Raw genomic sequence first — 24,097 nt, 5'->3', positions numbered from 1 at the left:
GCATCTATGCATGAGTGACTGTTTATGTAAGTTTTATGGCGATTGTCTCATAAAACGGACAGGCACTCGGACTAACCCTCCCTCCTCGCCAGCAGCTCGCCCTCGGGCCCGGAGCGACCACCTACCGGGAGAGGCCGGCAGATGCGCCACCTCGCCGATGACCATGTCAAAACGCACGTCCGGCCAAATTACTCCATGGATTTACGGCCTCGGTTACGGTAGGAACGTTAACCACCTTACACCCGTCTCAAACACATGTGCACGCACGCACAAACACACTCGAAATATTGCAATTACAGCATGAATTACAGTACATGAGGACACAGTTTGTTCTGCATCGTTCCTTTTCCCAGCACTTGTAAAATGTCCCTTCTGAGGGGAATGAAATTTTAATACCGAGCTTGTGTTTGATTTGAATGTAATCAAAGCCTTTTTCTGCTCGGCTTGATTTGTACGGCGGGGATTCTACTGCGATCTGTAACACTGCTGGATCCTTTTCCTGCAATTTGGAAGCTGCAGTCATCAATATTTCAATTTTTATTAATAGCTTTTCAGCCCTCACACACACACACACACACACACACACACACACACACACCAGTAACCATATCATATGGTCGTGCCCTACATGACCTTCCCCTCCCTGCCTTGCTGACCTGACTGGCTGTAGAGGTTTTATATTTCAGAGAAGCCTTTTTTTCCCCTTCTAGCTTCACTACATCGGCCAACCTCAACATCGCCTCTGATGCCCCAATCGCATTTCCCTCAGAGTTCAAGATACAGGAGGTTTCAGCCGTACCAAGCGATAGAGCTGAAAGGCAAAGAGAGAGGGAGAGCAAGAGAGACAGAAAGAGTGGGAGAGACCGAGAGAGGGAAACAGAGAGCTGGACTTCAAAGTGTGTTGGCGATGACTTATGAATCTAACCGATCCGCAACACAGACACAGAGACAGGGAGACAGACACAGACAGTGTACCAGAAATGGAGTCAGACCAAAAAAAAAATAAAACCAGACAAAAACCAGACAAACAGACAGACACATAAAGAGAGAAAGAGAGATACAGCTAAACAAAGAAAGGGACAAATAAAACGGAGCTCAAATCACCCGTAGCGATGGAGATCAACACTAATATGAGCCATGTATCTGCCTCAGCCATCTGCATTCGCTTGTGATGTCCAAAAGCTTTGGGCCAGCAGCATGAGTACACATGCTCCCACCTGCTTAGGACATGATCCGGAGCCCTATGCCCCAAAATCCCTTGCTCTCTCCTTCTCTCTCTCTCTCTCTCTCCTCACTTCTTCCTTCCCACAATGCCTAGCAGCACTACAGTACTCCCCTATCCGACACGTCCAAAACCCTCCCCAAAATGTTTCCCCTCTCTCCCTCTTCCTTTATTCCCACAACTCCTAATAACACTGTTTGACATGTCCAGAACCCTCCCCAAAAAAAAAAAAAAAACTTCTCGCTCTCTTTCCTTCTTTCTTTCTTTATTCTCTCACAACTGCTAACAGGTCTACTGTATGCCCCTGTCTGGCTGGGGGGAGAGGAGGAAGGCTGACGGGGGCATCCATACACACTCCTAAATCTGTCAAGGGAGTGACGTTGGCACAGACAAAAACATAACAAAAGCCTCCCGAATCGCGACCGGGGCAGTGTAACACTTTATCTGTAAAGGCAAAACAAAGGAAGGCCTGTTGAACGCTCCGACTGTGTTTATTTTCCAGGGGGGAACAATGCGTTTTAAGGGTGGCAGTAACGGGGGGGAGAGAGAGAGGAGGGGGGGGGCAACAAGGAGTGATGTAGCACTCCACGGCCTCTCCAAAAAACAGTACTTCATTTTCTTTCACAATGAGTTAAAGAAAACAATCGTGGCAATCCAGAGATTTGGAGGGGGTTGGAGTGTGAGGAGGAGGAGGGAGAGCGAGGGAGAGAGAAAGAGAGAGAGAGAGAGAGAGCATCGAGGATTAGAAACAGAGATAGTCAAGGTGGCAAAGAGAGGGAGAAAAACTTTCCAATTTTTCCTCTGTGATTTCTTTATTATTACTTTACTTGTTATCTATTTCTTTTCCTTGGACTTCTCTATCACGCACGATCGTTCTGGGGAAACGAGAATGCTTGCTATGTCTATTTTCTGGCTTCGACCCTTGCACTTCTTCCTTTGGTTTGCTTGTAATGCTTGTAATCTAGGAATTGAAGCACATTCTCTACTGTTGCAGTCAGTGTACGAGCATTATCAAAATGCCTGAAATGTTAAGATGTAAAATGTGAAGGGGAGGATAGAGGGGGGGTGGGTGGGCACTGTGTATAATTGCTACTACATACTTCAGGTGGTATGTTTACCAGACTTGTTGTCAAGCATATAAAACTGCTTTAACAGTCGGCAAGGAATTTTTATGTAAAAATACACCCATCTTATTAGTCTAAATCACAAAGTGCAGCGGCAACAAAGAGCTATTTGCCAAAATGAAATCTGGTTTCAGGTATGTTCCCTTGTCCGCCCACAGGAAGTGATGAATCGAAACTTAAGAGCAAAACACAAAACAAAAGTCTCCTAAACAGCACGAGTGAAAGCTGGATTCACCAACAACGGCTGAACCTGCTGCCAAAATATTTTTTTCACCATCTCCACTCCTACCAGCCGCTAAGAAGAAGAAATGCAAGTCAAAAGGAATGTGCAGTTTACCGACATCACATTGCATGATTTCTTGGTAATGAAGTCTTTCAAACTTTAGAATATTCATTCATTTTTCTCTCCCCTTGCCACTTGGGGCTGCCAAAGTGCAAAGTTTCCTAATGCAGCTTTAACTGACCTCAAAATATTTTCCTGTGATTGTCTAACTTTCTGTCACTCATTGTATTGTCCTATGTGGCAAACTCCACCCATGTGCTACCTTCAGCGGGTTAAAACAAACGCTAAGAATTCTTTGCAAATACTATATGACCCAGACGTGCTGCAAGCTTTACATACTGCAACAAAGAATGTAATCAGCGATCACTGACAATGAAACCTATTAAAATGCCTTGAGGCAGAATAAAAACAACCCCCCCCCCACACACACACACACACACACACACACACACACACACTCCAAAGCAAGCCCAGCAGGGTCCTGAGTTGTTTAAGATCATGACCATCGATAAAGCATGTCCAGCCGAATTCTCTTTGTTTGAGTGTTTCCAAAACATCACACACGGTGCATAGCTGAGGAAAAATGGTTGCCAGCTTTCCTCATGCATCTAATCAATGGGGAGAATGGAAAGTGGAGAATGTGAAAGGGTCACAACCCCAGGGATGGAAATAATCCTCCAGTTGCTACCGGGTATCTGGTGCATAAACACTGCGCTGGAAAAACATTAGTCTTAGTCTGAAGGTTTACACTATTGTAGCACACTGTGCTTTGAGGTACCAATGACAGACTGGAGATATATATGAATATGTCTGGTTCATTTTAATATATATATATATTACAGGTACAACCACAAGGACCACAACTGCCCATTGCATTGCACCACAAAACTAAGCCATATTTCCTATTGGGGAAGGTCATTTGAAATCCGCCTAGTGCCTGGGTTATTAGATCTCACACTTATAAAAGTGAAGAAATTGACTGCACAGTGGAAGGATGGTAAAGTCATCTCTCCAAGCGGGTGAGAAAGTTCAGGCTTCGCATGAAACCAAACTGGAGTATTAGGTTTGGGAAAGGAGCACTATATTTCTCTATTAGCCCAGTAGTAGAGGAAAGGAGGAAAGGAGATTGCCATCTTTGCTGCAGGCAAAATGAGTGAACATTTGATATTCCCATTTGGCCGAGCAAACCTTTAAGTTAACTTAGCTAACAAGATTTTGCCAAGTAATCCTTGATTTCAATAATATTTGAGTTTGTCTCCAAATAACTGATTGCTGCATTGAATTTCAATTTCAATATTTTCAGCGGTTGAAAAGGCATCCATAACAACTGTCAAAGGCATCCCACTAATCTTAAACTCTTAAATCATTTCACATCAGGCATTTTTTAAAGTGCCCTCCAAAGCAATAATATAAAACACATTTCTTAAGGGGAGCAGCAGCCTTTTGGGTTTTGCTCTGAAAACTCCAATTTATATCCGTGTATCATCAAGCCTGTAATAACATGGCATTTTAAGTCCCGGATGAAATTTCCAAAACACATATAGAATCACATTTGTTTTTCATTTGACTAGCGGCTAGGCCTTAGCCACCCAAAACTGGGTTTAGGGTTCCCGCATTCTGCTTCACAGAATTTAACTCCATCCCTTAGGGAAAGTTCAAGAGAAGCCTAAAAGAGGTGCATCATATAATGCAAACTCAATGGACAGCTTAAGTTTCACTCTGGGATATTTTTTCCTGTCCCCCCTGCCCTCACATCTTTTCACAGAGTCTTAAGAGGTCACCCAATTTTAATGGTCACTTATTGCCTGTGGAGCAGGGCCCGGTGGTACAAAAAGTACCCCAAGACCACCCCAGTGCCAAAACAGCCTCAGGCTCAAAAGCTCAATGTGATACTGGCACTGATGATGCATACCTGCACTGGAAGACCATATGAATTACTCTCTTTTTCATTTCTTCTTGAGACACTGAGGAAACCATCATGGGCCTTGACCCTGATAGAACAGCCCAGAATTATTTATGTCTACAGTGGGGAAATTAAAAGTAGTCCTTTTTTGATTTGTGGAGTTCATATCCACTGATAAGAATATTCCAGTTCATAACAGCAGGAGAACAGCTCATGCAGAGGACATGCAACACTCATTTCCCTTTCCCAGACTGCTCAAATATTAGAGGAGGCACATGCTAGAGGAATTGTTATGGCCAGTATGTTTTTGGGAACTGGAACAATAAAGTTATCATGCCAAAGAACAGGGCCTTCTTACTCATGTCCAAGGTAATTATGATTTAATATAACACAGGAACACACATAAAAAAAGGAATTTAATTAATGAGCAGATAAATGCAATAGTAGGTGGATCTGTTTTATGTGTGACTTGGACACTCTCACTGCCCATTTTTTCCAGGTGAAACCTTGATCTCATTTCACTTATTCCATCCAAATGTCTTAAACAAATGCCAGTGGTCATTCATGCCCTCTTCCTGCCAAACAGATCAAATAGACCAAAATATAAGGTAGCTTTCCAATACCTGTAGGGAATAGAAAGCTCAGCAGTGTACTAACCTCAGCACGCTGTGTCCTGGGCTGGCTGGCGTCCGTCTCGATGGCGTACACGTCCACCAGGTAGAGGTCGGAGCCTTGCTCTCGGTCCAACTCGGCGGCTGTCTGTATCACTCCGGTGTGGCGGCCAATGGTGAACAGGCGTCCCACGGCTTTGCCACCGCTGCGCACCGCCACAATGAAAAACTCCACTTTGGTCCCGGAGCCCCTCGGGCTTGAGGCATCCAGTGAGATGACATTGGTGCCCGGCGGCTGGCCCTCTTTGAGGATGGTGATGTATTTAGGCTGGGAGAATACAGGCCCATCAACCCCTTGGAGGATGATGGCCAGCTCGGTTCTGGAGGTCTTGCGGTCGGTGCCGTGGTCAGTGGCCGACACCGTGAGGGTGTACACGAGCCTGGACGGTACCAGCTGGGAGGCCAGACGGATATCCCCACTGTACCGGTCCATGATGAACGTGTCCGAGTCCCCTTTCACCAGCTCGTACTCCACTTCCCCGTTCGCCCCCTCGTCAGGGTCAAAGGCCACCACCGTTGTGAGGATGGAGCCGATGACTATGTTGGGCTCAGCCACAAGAGCATTCTGAGATACAAAAGTGGGGACATTATCGTTCAGGTCCGTGACCCATATTGTGACGTTCTTTAGGGCAAAGCGACGGAACTCTGCTGGGACGGCCTGGTCGGTGGCTTTGATTGTCAGTTCAAACAGATTGGAGAACTCCCTGTCTATCTGCTTGCTTGTAAATATGAGCCCACTGCCGGGGTCAATGCTGAAGTGGCCTCCTCGGGGAGTCTGCTGAACAATGGAGTATTCCAGCTGGCCGTTTATGTCTGCGTCTGTGTCATGAGCTGTAATTGTCATGACTGAGGCTGAGATGGGAAGGTTTTCAGGGATTGATTTGAAAATGTCACCAGGGGTAAATATGGGTGGATTGTCATTAAAATCTCTGACATGAATGACCACAGGAATGGATGAAGAGCGGGGTGGTCTACCATTGTCTTTTGCAGTGATGTTAAGCTTGTAAAATGACTGAGTTTCAAAGTCCAGCTTTTTAACTAAAAATATGCTGCCAGTGTTGGGGCTAATGCTGAAAGTGCCGTGGTTGTTTGTGGCTGTAATGCTGTAAATTATGTCTGCATTTTGACCAGAATCTGCGTCAGTGGCGGTCACAGAGGCCACCAACTCCCCTATCCTCATGTTCTCCAGCACATCCACAGACAGTGCGGATTTGGGGAAGGAGGGGGAGTTGTCATTCTCATCCAGAATGCTAATGCTGAGCATACAAGAGGAGGACAAGGGCACAGTTCCAGCATCGACAGCTATGATTTTCAGTGAATAGGAGGATGTGGATTCATAGTCCAGCTTTCCAACTAGAGTAACCTGTCCAGAGCTGCCGTCGATGGTAAATTGGCCCTCCTCGTTGCCATCGGTTATGTGGTAACGGACCAGTCCATTTTTGTTCTCATCCACATCGGAGGCAGAGACCCGCAGCAGTTGTGTCATGTTCTGGGCTGACTCTGAGATGGAGGCCTGGTAAATGTCTTTGGTGAATTTGGGTGGGTTGTCGTTGATGTCTTGAATGTAAACCTGCACTTTGGCCTGGTCTCTGAGGGGCTTGGGGAGACCCTGGTCTGATGAGACGACCATGAAGCTGAACACAGCGGCGCCTCTTTGTCTCATGAGTGACTCGCGGTCCAACTGCAGTGTGCTGGTCAACTCCCCTGTGATGGCATTCAACTCAAAGTTGGGCTGCGGAGTCTCAAATGTATATCTAACCTCACTGTTGGGGCCAAAGTCCTTATCCTCAGCAAAAACCAGCCCAACTAGTGACCCCCTCTTCTGCTCTTCCTCAAAGCGGAACACATAATTGGTGCTGTTAAAGAGGGGACGGTTATCGTTTACGTCATCTAGAATTACACTGACATTGACACTGGCACTTAGAGGCTCCACTGCTCTGTCTGTGGCCACAACCACCAAGTTATATCTGTCCTGTATTTCTCTGTCCAGCTCTGCTTTGATGTACAGTTGCCCGTCTGGAAAAATACCAAAGACATCACCTGTGTTGCCACCAACGATGTCGTACATAATCTCTCCGTTCAGGCCAGAGTCTTTGTCGGTGGCCTCCACTTTGAAAAAGCGGCTGTTGACAGGCTCAGACTCCAGGATGATGACCTCATATGAGAGCTGATCAAACACGGGGGAGTTGTCGTTGACGTCATATACGCTGACTGTGAGAATGAGGCTGGAGGTGCGCTGGGGGACCCCCATATCTGATGCTATGACCTCCACCTGATAGGAGCTGGTGGTGACCTCCAGTGGCCCAGTCAGAGTGATGAGGCCATGCTTCTCATGAATGTGGAACAGGCCTTTGGGGTTTTGTTTGAGGCTGTAGACCACCATGCCGTTAGTGCCCTCATCAGGGTCTGAAGCTTTGGCCTGGAATATGACGTGCCCGGTGCTCCAGTTTTCAACTGCACTGACATGTTCCATAGCGTGGATAAAATGAGGGGCGTTATCATTTAAGTCCTTCACAGTTATGTTAACAAGGGCCTCGCCTGTGACCTCCCCACCTCTGGCGACAACTTTCAGCTGATAAAAACCCTGCTCCTCTCTATCTATCTGACTGGATGCTGTGATCTGACCTGCACTGTTTACAGCAAAAAGCCCCCGCTGGTCCCCCGAGGTGATTAGATATGTAATGTTTGTGTTCAAATCAACAGTGGTGGCAGACACGGTCCCTATGACTGTCCCAATGCCCACATTTTCAAACATGACAAAACTATACACTTTCTGGCTAAAGTTCGGGGGGTTATCCTGCGTGTCTATGACAGTTACGGTCACAATAGCGTGAGTGTGTGACCGGAGGCCGCTGCCATCTGCTGCTGTCACCTGCAGCTGGTAGGCGGTCTTCTCCTCTCTATCCAGGGGCACAAGCGTGGTAATTTTCCCTGTGTTGCTATTAATATGGAATTTGGACGTGTCTCCGGCAGTAATTATATATTTGACTGTGCCATTTCGACCCAAATCGGGGTCTGTGGCTGATACAGTGGTTACATAAGAGCCCGAGGGCTCATTTTCTTTCACATTGGCAAAGTACTGCACAGGGTAGAAAACTGGCCTATTGTCATTGATATCCCTCAGGGTGATGTTGACTTTTCCTACAGAGTGCAGAGGGGGGCTGCCTGAGTCTGCTGCCTGGATGTAGAGTAAGTAGGAGGCCTGGTCCTCCCTGTCTAGCTCTACGGCTGTGCTTAATCGGCCTGACACGGCATCCAGGCGAAACAGCTCCTGGACGCTGGCTGGAGTCTCCGCATCAAATGAGAACCGGATAGTTCCATTGGCCCCAAGGTCGTCATCTGAGGCAGACAGCACAACCAGCTCACTGCCGGCAGGACTGTGCTCCACGAGGGAAACGTGATACGTGCTCTGTGTAAATGTGGGCACTTGGTCATTCACATCAGTGATGTTGACTATCAATTTAGTGTAGGAGATTTTGGGCTGCAGCCCCTGGTCTTTGGCACTAATGTTGAGCACAATTTCAGATGCTATTTCCCTATCCAGCAAAGCGGCACTGGTAACCAGACCACTGTTTTCACTGATGGAGAACCAGCCCAAAGCGTTTCCAGACACCAGGGAGTAGCGCAGGTTGGCATTCTGCCCAGAGTCGCCATCTGTTGCAGAGACCCCTTTAATGTAGCTGCCTTTTGGTATGTCTTCACTGATATCTACTCTGTACAGTGCTTCCTGGAATATGGGTGGGTGATCATTGATATCATTCACAAAAATAACCAAGCTGGCAAAGGAGGACCTGGCCATAGGCTTGCCATTGTCTGACACAGACACGGTCAGGTTGTATGAGGAAATTCGCTCTCTGTCTAAAACACTGGCCACTTTGATCAGACTTAAATTGGGGACCGGAGATGTGTGCACTTCAAAGTGTCTCTGCTCGTTGCCTCCCAAGATTGAAACAGATATGTTGCCATTAGCTGTGGGGGAGTCCGAATCAGAGACAGTGAGTAAAGCCACTACAGTACCAATCTGGGCATTTTCATCAACAGAGGCAAATTTAGAAGTAGTGGGAAAATAGCGGAATTTCACTACCGGGTCATTATCATTCACATCCAGGAGTTTGATTGTGGCCTCTGTTCTGCCTGACAGAGAGGGAACCCCATTATCCATAGCATGAATAGTCAAGGAATACTCTTTCTTGCTTTCATAATCCAAACCCTCTTTTATAATAATAGTACCTGCTTTAGGGTCAATTTGGAAAGGTGTTCCCTCATCTAGAAAGTACCGTATATCAGCGTTGGCTCCCTCATCTTGATCTGATGCTGTAATTTGCAGAACACTAGATCCTACTGCTGCATCCTCAAAAACACTGGTCTGATACTGGTCTTGGTCAAAAATAGGGGGGTTGTCATTTATGTCTTGAATAGTGACATTCACTTGCAGGTAGCCAAACTTTTTCGGGTCTCCTTTGTCCTCTACTTCAATCAGGAGCTGGTAAAAGGGAGTCACTTCCCTGTCCAAGCCTCCAGTTGAAACAAGGTGCAAGAATGCCCCCTCTCCACTAGGATTGACTGTAATATCCAAGCGGAATTTCCTCTGCTCGTTGCCGTTCACTATTCTGTAAGTGGTGTGATCAACTCCGTTACTTCCAATGTCTGAATCTGTTGCAGTGTCCAGAATCACTTGTCTGCCACTACTGGCGTCCTCTTTAAAAGACACCACGATTGACGCGTCTGGAAACACCGGGGAATTATCGTTTATATCCAAAACCACAATCCTGACTTCAGTGGGATAGGTGGGTTGGCTGGACAGCACCACAACGTTGATGACATCACTTTGTAAAACCTCTCTGTCAATCACCGAGGAGGTGTAAATGACTCCAGTGGTGCCGTTAATTGCAAAAAGTTTGTGGTTCTCGCTGAAGCGGTACGTGAAGCTGGGCTTGGTCTCTATCGTGCCCACATAGGTGCCGATGGGCTGCTCCTCCAGGACCTGAAACTCTTGACGGACTTGGCTGGATGCTGAGTATTGCGATAGAGTCCATAACATCAGTAAAATCAAATGAAACCGGCCTAAGCCCCTACCTGTGAGCGCCATGGTCAATAAGCCAGTCCACCTTTTTCAGACAAAGTCCATGCCTATGATGCATCAACTTTATTGAAGTTGGACGGATCACTCAAAGCATTGTATTCCAGAAAATGTGCAGAAAAAAAAACCTCAATGAGAAACCCAGCTACGGCGCGCCTCTTTCCCCACTTGTTCAGTTTCTCAAAGTACTCCAGGAGTGTTATTTTATCCCGTGCAACACTGTGCTTCAATGCAACAAAATCCACTGAATGGAGAGTATGATTCCTGCAGACCAAGGAAGTTTTACCTCAGCTCCTCTGTCGCAAAAAAGCATCTCCTGGACGGAATCTGACAATCCATGATGATACCAAACAAAACAAAACTAAAGTTCCTGGCCCCGTGGAGAAATTTAAAAAAAGTTTATCCAGAAGTTCGGACGCGGTTCAGCAGTGTGGAGTCTATGATGCACCGTCCCGTGGAATAACGGTGCAGGCGCTTCAGTCATATTGTGCTCAGGAGTCTCAGTAAGTTAGGACAAAGCTGGAGTTAGGCAAACTCCCTCCCATCACTAATCCCATTGGATAGCGCTGCTCCTGCCCGCCCTCCCACCGCCTCCCCCCCTCCATTGTAAAGCGCACTGCCTTGTCCCTGCTTGTGGAAGGGGCTGTCAATCAAATAAGACAGGTAGCCTAATGATGCCCTCAGCACCCTTCATAACCTCAGTAACAGATTTAATACCTGCAAGGCTGTGGTGATGAGCTCGGGATATGAAAAACCCACAGAAACCCACAGGATAGAACTATAGTAATCCTATGATAAACTTCAGAAGGATACTATACAAATTACACAGGAATATCATAGGGATATTACAGAAATATTATCGTGATACCATTGGAGATGAAAAATAAACATACACATGTGATATGTTCGCTATAAACTAATTATTGAGTATCACTGACACACTATAAGTCCTTATAGGAGTATTATAGTGTTACTATAGGAGATTAAAAAAAATAGTATAAAGTATGATAAAGTCATCATAAACTCCATACGCTCTAAATCCCTGTATAAATGTTATAGAAAAATATGTTATTTTTTATTGGGAAAGTTAATGTATTAGCACAATAGGCTGTTGACTAGAAAAAGGTGACTTCAAAATATTTGTTTAGTAAATATCATTTTTCTAAAACACTCAGTTTATATTATTGGAGATGAATAACAGTCAGTCTTTCCCTGTTTATTCTCATTTTCAAAATGAATAATAGCAATTGAGATATATGAGTGTATTAGGAGGTCAGAGAGCCATTAGATAGTGTAGGTAAGTAGCTCCATCTAGTGGCTGAATCATGGTAGTTCAACCAAAATACATTCACTAAAGCTTTCTCAAGCATAAAGCTGCACACATTTGAACATTTGACTCAGTAACTAATCACAAAAGTATAAAAAAAGTGTAAAAAGTAGAAAGGATAAAAAGTATTTTCACTGCTACTTGTTAACTTTGAATGATATAAATAAACTTTGAACTGTATAAACATGTAACAGGATGCATGCACAAGAAGAAACACAAACCCTTTACCAGAGTAGAAACTGAATTCTACTCTGGTAGAAGTCCTTTATTCAAAATTCTACTCAAGTGAAAATATTAAAGTATTTGCTTATACATGTAGCTACTTGAGTATTGGCCAACCCAGGGGTGAGTTGAGCCAAAGTACCAACTTTTGTCTGGTCATAATGTTGAAACAGGAAAGATGCCGTTTCCATAACAACTACACTTTGGTAAAGATAACTGAACATTTCCCCCTCCACAGATTCTAAAATGTTCCTCAGCTCACCTGCTCCTCCTACATGTCCAGCAGAATATGTCTTTCAGTGCATAAGATAATTATATTTTCAACACATTAAACTCTGCAGGTTAACATTAGAAAGGCCAAGTGACAGCTGTTTTAAATTTTGGAATTAAAATATCTCAGCTTTCAAAATGTCCATCCATGATTTTTCCTGGACCTGCTTTTTGTGCAAACCAATGTTATTAGATTTGTTTTTAAATTCACATTAATATTGGCATAAGACTAATTTACAGTATAATGCAACAAATATTAAATACCAACTTACACACAAAAAGCAGACAGGGGTGCAACAATATGAATACAAAATTATACATTTGGTCAAAGACAGTATTTAGACAAATTAAGGGTTAAGATTGAATAAATTACAGATGGGGACAGTACGGACAGCTTTGCGGTTCTTATATTTACAAATAATGTCAAGTTGTATTTAAGTTCTATCTTAAAATATTACATTTTGGTTTATACTTACGTAAAACTGCATTTACCCCCATTCAGTTGACAGCTTGTTGGCTTTTGCTTAGACCCAAAATCTATTGGTGTTTCTAATGTTAAGCTAAAGGAGTCACTTGTGCAGTTATGCTTGCTTACGTTCATGTTCATGCTGATTGCTCTCTCATCACTTAGTAACTCATAACTTAATAAATCTAGTTATGTAAAATTTTGGAAATTTACTTTAAAGTATTAAGTTCCCTAAAATTGAATTATTTTAGTAGTGTGTAGTGTGTAGTATCTGAGTAAAATACTCTTTTTCATTTCTGACTGCAGCATTTTCACTATATATAAAATATAATATAATATTATATAAATATAATATTAAAATATAAAATGTTCATCTTAGCAAATCATTTTTTCATAATCACTTTCTGTGAGACTCTGTGGAGTTTCACTTCTCGTCAATATCTTGAAATGAGGCAGATTACATCACTAGTTTCAAAAAACCGCAAACAAGTGAAACTATCTCACCCCACTGGCATATTTTTGAGTTTATGGCTCAATATTAGTGTAAATGATTTATCAAGATAGACGTTTGTTTTTTGTTTTTTGCAGTGCATATCCCCAGAGTGAATGTGTGCATTAGCAGTATTACTTTATTGATCCCATAGTGGGAAAGGACGCGGATCACATAGACAGAAGACCTTGATAACATGCAGAAACACACATATGATAACCATTAGTGTCTGCACTGGGAAGCCACACTGAGAGGCTGGGTCCATTACAAACCCATTGTGTTTATTGAAAAGCCTTACTGCAGTGGGAACAAACAACAGCTTGAATCTCTGTGAAGACGATCTGGAAGCGAAGGCCTGTTGCTGAACTCCTGCGCTGCACTTCATCTGTCCTCTGACATAACATCATGGAGGATAATTACAACGCTCCTGGTTTTGAGAGACATAAATGTTTATTCAGGTTTAGCATTGGACAATTTGTGGCTTCCGTAATCAGGCCTTTGGCTGTATGGACGTTAAGTAGGACGTGAGTCAACTAATGTAATTGAATTACAAACTGGGCCGGACTGGTGGTAGCTGCTCAGCCTGTGTAGACTGACACAGATTCGATGTTTTGGTAGCAGACAGAGCATCAAAGTAGATTAGTTCCCCACAGGAGACGTTCAGCTAACCTGATTATACCGGCTAAGCCTGGAAGCTTGCAGGATGCTTTTGATATAAATATCAAGTTGTTGTTATGTTTGAGTTAATTCCCTTATCCTGACTCATGTTTTCACGTTCTGTCAGCGTTGCCTGCTGTTTTTTCAGATCCCAGCAAACATTTTGACATTGAATAGATGTTGATACGACGGCCTGCGCCAACAGTTGAAAACTCAGACGTCTATAGCTGCTGCCTGCATTGTCTTGTGAAATTTTCATCTAAATATCTTTCTGATATCAGTTCTAAACAGTCTCCAAAGCTGTTTCTAATATGAATTTCTACCGTGCCATAATATCATATTGTGAAAATGTTGTGTTTGTTTGGGTCGGTGTTGGACTTGGCCGCCTCCTGCAAGTCACCATCTGTCAAAAGCTTGCTGGGATGGATTCACGTCCTTCCTAATTCTTTGGTTTAACTTTGTGTCACAGCTCTCATCTGCAGCCACTTTGCGAGGACCATTTTGCATCCTCGCTAATAAGCATTTGTTTTGATTCAATTAGGTACCCAGAATGGTGTGAGTGATGGAAGGTAAAGCAGAAGGCTGGCTTGTTATCCATTATCTCCATAGATATTAAGGTGACGCAGGTGAGTCCAGGTTTCTCTGGACTGAGTGATTGCTCTCTGCTGTTTAGGAGACAGTTTGTATTTCACTCTTAAGGTTTGATTATGTCATGGAGAAGTGTACCAGCCCAATACCAGAAATTAATTTGGGCAGATAGAATTAAGTCTCAATTAGCAGGGATGGGACACTCTTCTCTGTTGGAGTCCTGCTTTGTGATTCAGACTGATAAGACGGGCGTGTTTTTACATAAAAATCTTGCCTAAGTTTACCGTCAGTGCTGAGCCGGTCATGCCAGGATACTGTCTTGCAAATCAATCATGTGCCAACTGGGCTTTTGCTGACGATTCTGAAAAATCACTTCTCTGAACCCGGGTACAAAGCTGCATGCAAAACAAGTTTATCATAAATTCATTACCTTTGGCTCTATATATAGCTGTACATGTGAACCAGGCAACAGATGTCGGATTGAAAAGTGAAATCCCCTCAATAAGATTACTTGAGACCATCAAAGGCTGTTTCCTCGCCTCTAAAAAGCACAGTACCACCACAGTGCCTACTCCCATAAAATCTATCAACATATTGTAAAGTCAAAGCCCGGTCATAAAGATCAAATGCAGGAGTCAATGAGAAGATGAAGGGCTGCTGTAATCCAAAGCAGCCACTCGTGTGCCTTGTTCTGTCTTCTGTAAAGTAAATGGAAATGGGCTTTGACCTGAATGAATCGATGAGGGACACGATTAAGGTTGAACTTGAACTTGAGTTAAATTAAATATGAATACAGTTAATGAGATGCTAATCATAGTCTTTTCATTCAAAGGCGCTGGAACACAGTTTTCGGGGTCACTCCTGTCTCATCCTTCAAGCCTCATAGAATAACAATGTTGACGAGGAGGTTAAATCGGTACTTTTACAACCAAATCATTTGATTTTGGTCTCGGGCAACAGGAGTTTATTTGAAAAGTGAGGTACAAAAAGGTTATTGTGTGCCTTGGGAAGTGAGAGCCAGCAAAACAACAGAGCCTCTTTTCTAATAACTGGTGTGCGAGTGGCCAAGCATTAATGCTGACAGTGGATCTATGGCATGTCTGTATTTGTTTAACATGCCTCTGGGTTTTAAATTGTCGCCCTGGCGTTCTGCGGGAGTTTCCCAGTGACCCCTTGTTGCTAAGTCGAATGTGAGGGCCTGCTGTGTTCTAGCGCGCTCCGCTTCTCCCTGAACGCCGCGAGTTTCCATTCATGCTGGGGAAACCTCAGCGCGAGGAAATAAATATCAATCAGTGAACTCGACCCTCGGGTGCATGGGCGTTGCCCGAGGGATCAATTGCGCCGGGATTTGCCAAACAAATCCATTAGTCACTCATTTAGGGTTGGAGGGCAGAATATTGCAGCCATGTTGAAATGTAGAATTATACAAATCATCTGATGAAATACAGAGGAGCTATTTGGGAACAGGAGAAGTTGGCCTTTTAAACCTCCAGTATTTTCTCATTGGAGCGAGCTGGACGGGAAACGGGTGGGATGATGACATACGATGGAGTGGGTTGGTCATCCTGGCGCTCGCCTGGCACAGCTAAATCGCTAGTGGTGCTACCAGTATGTCTTAACGCCTGTTAAAAAACATCAGATTTAACCATGTTGCAGTTTGACAGTTTGTCTGACAGGTGAGGCAGCTGAATATGTGCAAGTCGACAAGGCTGACAGCTTGACAGGCCAACACGACTATAAAGTTGATGTAGAGAGAGGAATCTGGGAGTGAATCTCGGTTGTTTTTTCTTATTCTATTTATTTGTTTGTTTGTCTGCATAGCCCTGCCTCTCCATATATGTCTATGGGAAAGCAAGTAGTGGGGTGGGATGCTGTAGGATAGGGAAAAATTTGAGCCATGCATGTGAATACTGCAGTGTTGATCCACTCAGCTTTATTCCTTCGATTCACAGGAACAAAACACCTTAATGTATTCTTTTGCATAATGATTTTACTGTTATTATCTTTACTTTTTGACTTTTGTGATCCTTAGTAATGCTTAGGTGTTGGAAGGTTTTTTAATGTACAGGAGAGAATCCATGAAGCTCCACATGCAACACCTAGCGTTGAACTACAGGTGTCGCTGTTGTATCACAGTACATAAAACCCACTCACTTTTAAATGACGCTGGTGAGGGCAGCGCATTGCATATTTGAAATAAGAAGTTGTTATTTGGCGTTGTTTCAAATGCACTCTTTCAAAAGTGTTTATTCCTAATCACACAGGCCTGTTGTATAGCAGAGCAGAGCTGCAGGAGACCTGGAGAACCCAAATGTCTTTTCTGAGTCGAGGGGGGAATGGCCTTAAGATCGCTGGTAGTTTGACCTCTCACATAACACACATACTGTAGGTTCAGATCCTGTTGGTCAGCGGTTTTCAGTCTTTTCAGCTCACAACTCCGAAACAATATCACTGGTCTGGGACGCATCTGTCTGTGTGAGACAAAGACATTTTAGAAAGTCAGTGTGCCTGTTCATGAGCCCTAAGAGGCTGCAAATATTCACTGTTCAACAGGAAAATGACATGTATCACACACAGCATCGCCACAAAATCTGTGTTTTCATTTGATTTTATTTGTCTTTAATTTATGTTTTTGTTACTTTGGTGCTCAGCGCTCATTGCTGTGGTGTTTCTGCACTGCACTTCCCAGAGTTCACCTGTCAATCAAACAGTGTGGGCGGGACTGTGACGTTTTGGGGGATTTTCTGTTGATGTAGTTTGAGTTTCTGTAGGTGGCGCTCTTTTCTTTGTCTGTTCAGCCATGGTGGCTATCGCTGCTCATGCTAACTACCCAGTTCTTCTTCTGTTTATTCCAAATAAACCGCAGAAACACAAAACGCATCTTGTGTGGCAGAGGAAAGAGCTACCAGACACCGGGTGTTTAGAACAGACAATATAAAAGCTTTCATGAACTGGATAAAGGTTAAATCACTACTGTGTTACAACAGTTGGCAATAGCCAGCAGTAAAAGGGACATTTATTTATATGAAAATGTTGCAGATTAATGCTTTAAAAACATAATCATGCATTTGTACATTTTGTCGTTGAATAGATGTTGATCCAGCCTGCAGCAACATTGAAAACCTTTGTAAATACATCACCAAAATGAAAGGTGAGACAGCGTCTGTAGTCGTCTGTAGCTGCTACCTGCATCGTTTTGTGAAATAGGTTACATACCGTAAGCACACGTCTGAAGTAACTGAAGTAATTTCAACAACAATTTGACCTTTGATAGATACAGAGTATACAGCAGGCAAGTCACCAATTTTACACGCATAGCAAATTGCTCAGCTCGCACGGTTGATCCTATTTCAAGATAAGAAAATGAGGAAGATTATACAAGACTGTGTTCTTTTATCCCTTTGAAAATAATATGAAACTCTACACCGAGGCCGCAAAGGAGTGAGGAGGACAGTGACAAATTGCAGCGAGTGGAGTGTGGTGCTGTTCATTAGACCCCGTATCCCATTTCACACTCACATTCAAGGTGGATAATACAGATCCCCCTTTTTTTTGGACGCCCTTTCAAACCTCAGAGCTCCTGAGTGCAGCTTCTTCAAACAGCCTGAGGTGCAGAGGATAGATTTAAACAGCCGCCATTGTGAAATCTGCAGCCTGTTTGGTGGAGCTGCCTAGTCGGACAACATTTCTACATTGAAGGACAGGCTGTACGCTATATTTCAACTACAAACACGAGTGATGTTTAATAAAAAGTGAAAGTGATTTGACGACAGATAGAAGCATTAAAGCACCAAGCCTGAAAAGACAGTTAATTTGTATATGGCATCATTCGTTTCCAGTATCTTCTTATCACTTAAGGAGTATGTAAGACTCTCTTTTTGCCATCTAGGCTCATGATAAGTGCATTAACCTTTGTCTGGACTACAAACTGGAGATATACATTCAGTGCAGGGGAATGCATGGAAATCAATTTTCCCTTTACAGCTGTGAGGCTATTCCACAGCTTGTTAAGGCTGTATGCGGATTCAACGATGTACCTCATATCATAAACTAGTTCCCTCATCACAAATAAAGGTAATGACTTGGCACAAACTGAAATGAGGGTGTTATGTACCACATCAGCAGGGGCACCATTTCCCAAGCCATGAAAATATTCCATTTAGAGGAAACTGTACTTAGGAGGGTTTATGATGTTGCTTTAATGACACAAGCTAATAGGAGATCTCAACGGCACGGCGGGTTTGTTGTGGAACTGATGGCATCTTGGGTTAAATACTAGTTGCAATCCTTTCAGATGCGTAGGTAATTCACTTGAGCCTGTCTCGATTGCCCTTTCAGCTGAGTTTACATGTGAATTATTCTTAAGGACTGTTTCGCCGGGTTGTGTGGAGGGAAAGATCAATGCACTTCATCTTGATTTCAGATAACGCAGTGTTCCCTCCAGGTCTTTCCTCCCAGCCTGCTTGCAGCAAGAAGCATCTTAACACTAAAATAATCTTCGCCCATTTATTGGAAAAGGGTTTGCGTTTAGATTTTGGTCCTGGCCTTGATAGGTGTGGTATCACTGCAGAGGCCTGTGGGGAGCTGTATGCGCTGCAAAAGCTGACATCTTATGTTGTATCCAAACTTATCAAGCTTTTTTTTTTTTTTTTAGATTTTTGTGAAACTATCTTATTGCATTGTCAGATAATTTTACCAGTTTCAACAAATTTGACTTTTTTTTCAGGATAATGTAACTTGTTTCAGGACATTTACTTTGTAAAAGTGAAATTGTCTTGGAGAAAGTTTCTTGTTTCAAGATTTTCTTCATTGTTTTATGATGATTTATTGAAAGAAGTCATTTTGGCATGAATCAAGTGAAATTTATTGAAACCAGCAAGATTATCTGCCAGTGCAGTGAGAAATAATATGATGAATTAAGCTTGATAGTTGTAGAAACAAGATAAAATCACTGGACAACTTTTTGCAGTGCAGTTGTGGCTGAGCAACCTTTACCAACAATTACATCAACAATCACTGCCTAACTGGTAGTACTGAATATGCTGTACATTGTAAGGCTAATGCATTGTGCAACACTCATGATTATGCAGCACTTCCAGCCATTTACTAACGCTGATTTTATTTAAATCTCTGTCCAATGCAATGACAGCAAGCAGCTCTGTACTATAAAATATGTTATTATCTCAGACTAGATGTGTGTTGCGGATCACATACAGAAAAAAGCCTGAACCTGTCTGAGGAAAAGTGTGTAAATCTTTACTGTACATTGAGAAGTACCTCTTTAAAGTGCCTCCCCCAAGTTCTATTATTACCAGGGGATAGATTTCATGTTTGTCAAGGCAGAAAATAATAGCTTTGAAAATGTTATGTTCGTCCATGAAAAATTTGAAAAAGCTCTATTAAAATGTGCTGACTGTAGGCGAGCGCAGACGTCCCACCAGACAGAGGGGATCCCTTGATTTGTGTCCCTCGATTCAGCGATCACATATCATAAATGGTGTCGAGCGGGGGGGGGGGGGGGGGCGGGGCTGCAGATGGATCCCTGAGGCACCCCATTAAGCAAAGTTTAACGTCGTAAGCATTTCTTGAGTTTCACCAGTATCAAATGCACCGCTGCCTATGAAGAGCCCGGGGATACACTTTTCAAGTAAGAGTAAAGAAGGTACATTCAGTCTCAGTCCTCAAGCTATTCCTAAAAAAAAAACCAGTTGAATCAGGATAAAATCAATGTATATCATCACATTTTGCCATGCCTGGCGTGAAGCAAAATAAACGTCGAGCTCCTGTATGAGACGACGGGAGTAACTTTTTGGACAAACGGGTCTTTTTAACCGGTTTGAAAAAGGGGGAATCGGGAGTTTCGTGGGTCTCCGGGAAGTCGGTCCTAAAAGTTGGCAAGCTCACACGGAGAGTTCCACTGAGGTTGGGAGATGTTCTGTAATTTCCGACCCCGAGCTAATCTGTACAGCCTGCTGTGCGGTGAGAGTGCGATTTCCACCCGGGCGATGACAGATTCGTTGCATTTGAACTCCCTCATGTCTTCCTCGTCACGTCTGTAATTAAATACACGCTCCCTGGGAGACAGAGGGGGTTCTGGGTAATAAAAGGCCTGCTTTGTGCGCACCCCCTCTCTCTGCTGCTGCTGTTTCAGTTTATGTTTGTGTCGGCATAGTGACAAACCCCCAGACACGCTTAACATGGAATTTGAATGTTTGAAAAGTTAATCTCCATATCTGCCAAGAACTGTATCCGGTCACATCGGGCCACAGCACTTTATATGCAGCTCAACAATCTTGTCTAATCTTAAATGACTATACCAGATTTCTCTTTCTGTATACTATACTATCCTCTCCACTTACTATACCACTTACTTATACAGTTACTATATAACTCAGAATATGTTTTAAAAGGAAAATATATGAAGTTATTCAGCAATTAGGACCAAACAGGTTAATTCATTTGTGACAATTTGTGAAAAACCTGCCTTTTATGGTTCTTTAATCAAACTAAATTAAGTTTCAACAATATGTGCCATACAGCATTCCCACCCCGACATAAACGGCTATAAATCCAGTTTTATCGCTGCTGCATTCCTGAGGATAAATGTCCTCTCTACAGAACAGTATTAGGTGTCACTGTACAAACACAAAACCGATGATATCTCCTCCATCAGATGCGTTGCTCGTACACTATCTTTGTGATGGAGGGTGTGGGGTCGTCTCACGCTGGGCGTTTATCTCACGTTTCATCCGTCTTTTCTAACAACACACAAGAACCAGCTGCTCTCTGATTCGGCCCCACGCTTCACAGCTCTACAGCTTTATTGCGCTCCTTTTGTCGGCAATTCCATCTAGTAATCATAACCATGTTAAGTAATCGTATTGCGTTTCTCATACATGCTCCCCTTAAGCATAAAGGACTATACATATTATGCACGGCATGGCCCAGAAATCGCTCACGCATATACCGTATCTCAGTTTTCATCGCACTGGAAAATGAATACTGGCTCTCCGCCGCTCGTACTGGTATTGCCATTTTGACAATCTTTTCAAGATCGTATTGCAGCCTCTTACATGTGCGTCCCTTAAATGACTATACAGTATGTGCGTGGAATACAGTCTCCAGAAACTGTCCGTGCACACGCTGTATCTTAACTCTCATCACACTGGATAATGCACGCTGGTTTCCACTCTGCTGCTGTTGAGATTGCCGTTTTGACAAAAGTCGTCCGAGGGAAAGGGAATGTTTATCATATCGGCCCTGATGCTGTCTCAGAACGCGGATCCTGTGTTTCACTGTACACAAGCTCAGGCCGTTTATCAAGCTTGTTATGATGGACTTGGGTTTGTGTTGTCAACCCAGCAAATGATCTGTGACTAAGGCTGTCTCAGAGGCCTGAAAGATGCACAAATGGCAATAAAAGCATGTTATTCTTACTGCTTCTGTTACACATAACATCATTTCTTTTGGGTTTTTTTTTTACTTGAAATGAAAGTTTACATGTTTTTTTGTTTTATGTGTTGAGTGAGTGTCGTTACCCCCGGGGCCCTGTGGAAACCTGTAAAAATCCCTTTGTGTTATTCCAGAAACACATGAATGTGAGTGAGAAAATAAGCATTCTTTTTCATTCCTGAGAAACATACTTTTTGCAGATACAGATGTTTTGCTGATGTGGCTTCTGCTCAGTGCCAAGGGAATTTTATAGCGTCATAACGGTGTTAATTAAAAACTGCTGCACAAACACTGCAAGGGGGAATCATGCTTTATTGTACTTGCTATGGTTTCTTCTTAACATTTTGGCTTCTAACCACACTTGTAATTTTAATGATGTGTGTGTGTGTGTGTGTGTGTGTGGGAGATGGTGGGGTGTTTGATAGCGCTGTTGATCAATACTAATGACTTGCATACTTGGAGTGGATGAAGTCAAACTATGTTGGCGGTGAAGAAAAAACACGCCCCGAGGGAAAACCCAATACTTGCACTCGTGGGAGGACCAGATCTGCGAATGTGCAAATCACTGTCATCTCAATTTGGTATATTCCTCTGACTGACAGTCTATCTGAAGGGTCCTGATGTGGTAAGCCCCACCCATCTGGCACTCCAAGCAAGTTAAAGTGATGTTGAACTTTGATAGTACCTTGGGTTGTGTAGCTTCTTGGCCCTGATTTAACCCCCAAATTCTCTGTTATCTGACAATTGGAGAATTGCATTTTTTTTCTCTCTCTCCATTCACTGCCATTGTATGGAGGAACAGGTCTGAAAATCACACTTCTAGCACATAACGAAGCAGATTCTGACAATATATATAAAAAAAAAACTAGTCATTCTGCTGAATTGTGGTCAAGTGAATTGCTTTCTTTATGTTTATTAAAGCTTTCAGTTTGAACAAGTGTAACAACGAAATCCGGGCATAGGAACAAAGAAAATAATACGTTTATCAGTAATTAGTAATAGGCAATTATATAAAAAACAAGTCTCTCGCTTTTTTTTCCGCAAAGCAATTCTCCAATCTCCTCTACCGGAGCAACAGATTAAATCCAGAAAGCTCCACAACTCAAGCCTCTACCAAAGTTCAACATCACTTAAAACCAAATGCTAGAAATTACAGTATTTGCAACTTCTTTCTCCCGGTCTGTAAGTTTGTTGTGTTTTGAATTCACATGACTTCAGGACAATCTCTCTAAAAAAGCTTAGCAATGATTAACACAATTCTAATCTAATCAAACTTTACCATTCCCACTTGGACAAACAGTTCAGAGTTTCATTGATAAAATAATGACCCGGGTGGTTTCCCTTGGCTTGGCCGTACTGTAACTGGATGTGGATCATTATCAGAGTCCAGCTTTATTTCCCAGCAGCACTGCTAGATTATTCCTCCATTACTGAGAGCAGTTCATAGCTGTCTTTAATGGACACATTCGGGCCGCGAGCCAGCACACTCATTTTCAACTCTGCTGCTCTATGAAATGAGTCACAATTAGGTCCATTGAGGTAACTGTCAGCGCGCGAATCCCGGCCCGTTTTGACTAATTAAAGGAGAGACTTTCACGGTGTTTACACAAAACATGATCAGATGTTGGGGAACAGCGGTCTGGTTGAAGGGGGGGGGGGCAGCGATGTGTTTGATCTCCCTGGGGCCTCGGTGTGTCAGAGGTTTGACGGATCGGTGGGGGAGACAGGTCACCTGCATCACCCCCCCCCCCCCCCACCCCCTTCAACAGTGGATGATGAGGGTGGTAGAAAGACGGGATTTAACTGACTGGTGCTGACTCGCCACTCTGTGTGTGTGTGTGTGTTTGTGACTGAGTGTGTGTGCCTGTGTGTGTTCTTGTGCGTATGACAATCAAATGTCCTCACAAGGATAGAAAGAAGAGGACATTTTGCCTCTCTTCACTTCTTTGAGACGCTATTTTAGGGTCAAGATTCAGAGTTAGGATTAGGTTAGGGTTGGGAATGAATGTGGTCAATGAAGGACCTCACAAGTTTAGATTAGTAGTGTGTGTGTGTGTGTGTGTGAGAGAGAGAGAGAGGGAGAGAGAGAAAGAGAGAGAAACTATGTGGGTGTTTTTCTGAATATGTGTGTCTATGAATGTGTGTGTGTGTGTGTGTGTGTGTGTGTTTATACAGAATGTCTATGTACCGTATGTGTGTGTGTGTGATTGTGTGCAAATGTGTGCATGCATACATAATGTGTGTGTTACTGCATGTATCGTGCATGTGTATGTGTGTGTATGTCTAAGAGTGGGTGTTTTTGCAAGAGACTGTGTATGCGCGTGTGTGTGTGTGTGTGTGTT

The 24,097-nt window shown here is 43.3% G+C and overlaps 1 protein-coding gene across 1 annotated transcript in view; it reads right to left on the bottom strand.

Moving 5' to 3' along the window:
* fat4 (FAT atypical cadherin 4) overlaps nt 1-10,292 on the bottom strand; it is a 103,780-nt gene extending 93,488 nt beyond the window's left edge. Inside the window, exons 1-2 of the mRNA XM_071920234.2 lie at nt 10,280-10,292; nt 5,190-10,216 (exon numbers count right to left, since the gene is read on the bottom strand). Coding sequence (XP_071776335.2) covers nt 5,190-10,216; nt 10,280-10,292 — 5,040 coding nt within the window. The remainder of the gene's footprint in view (nt 1-5,189; nt 10,217-10,279) is intronic.
* Nucleotides 10,293-24,097: the final 13,805 nt, after the last annotated feature.

The sequence above is a fragment of the Centroberyx gerrardi genome, chromosome 16 (genome assembly GCF_048128805.1).
Source record: "Centroberyx gerrardi isolate f3 chromosome 16, fCenGer3.hap1.cur.20231027, whole genome shotgun sequence".
Taxonomy (NCBI): Eukaryota; Metazoa; Chordata; class Actinopteri; order Beryciformes; family Berycidae; genus Centroberyx; species Centroberyx gerrardi.
The sequence above is the reverse complement of the archived record's forward strand: the minus strand, read 5'-3'. Positions and strand labels throughout refer to the sequence as shown.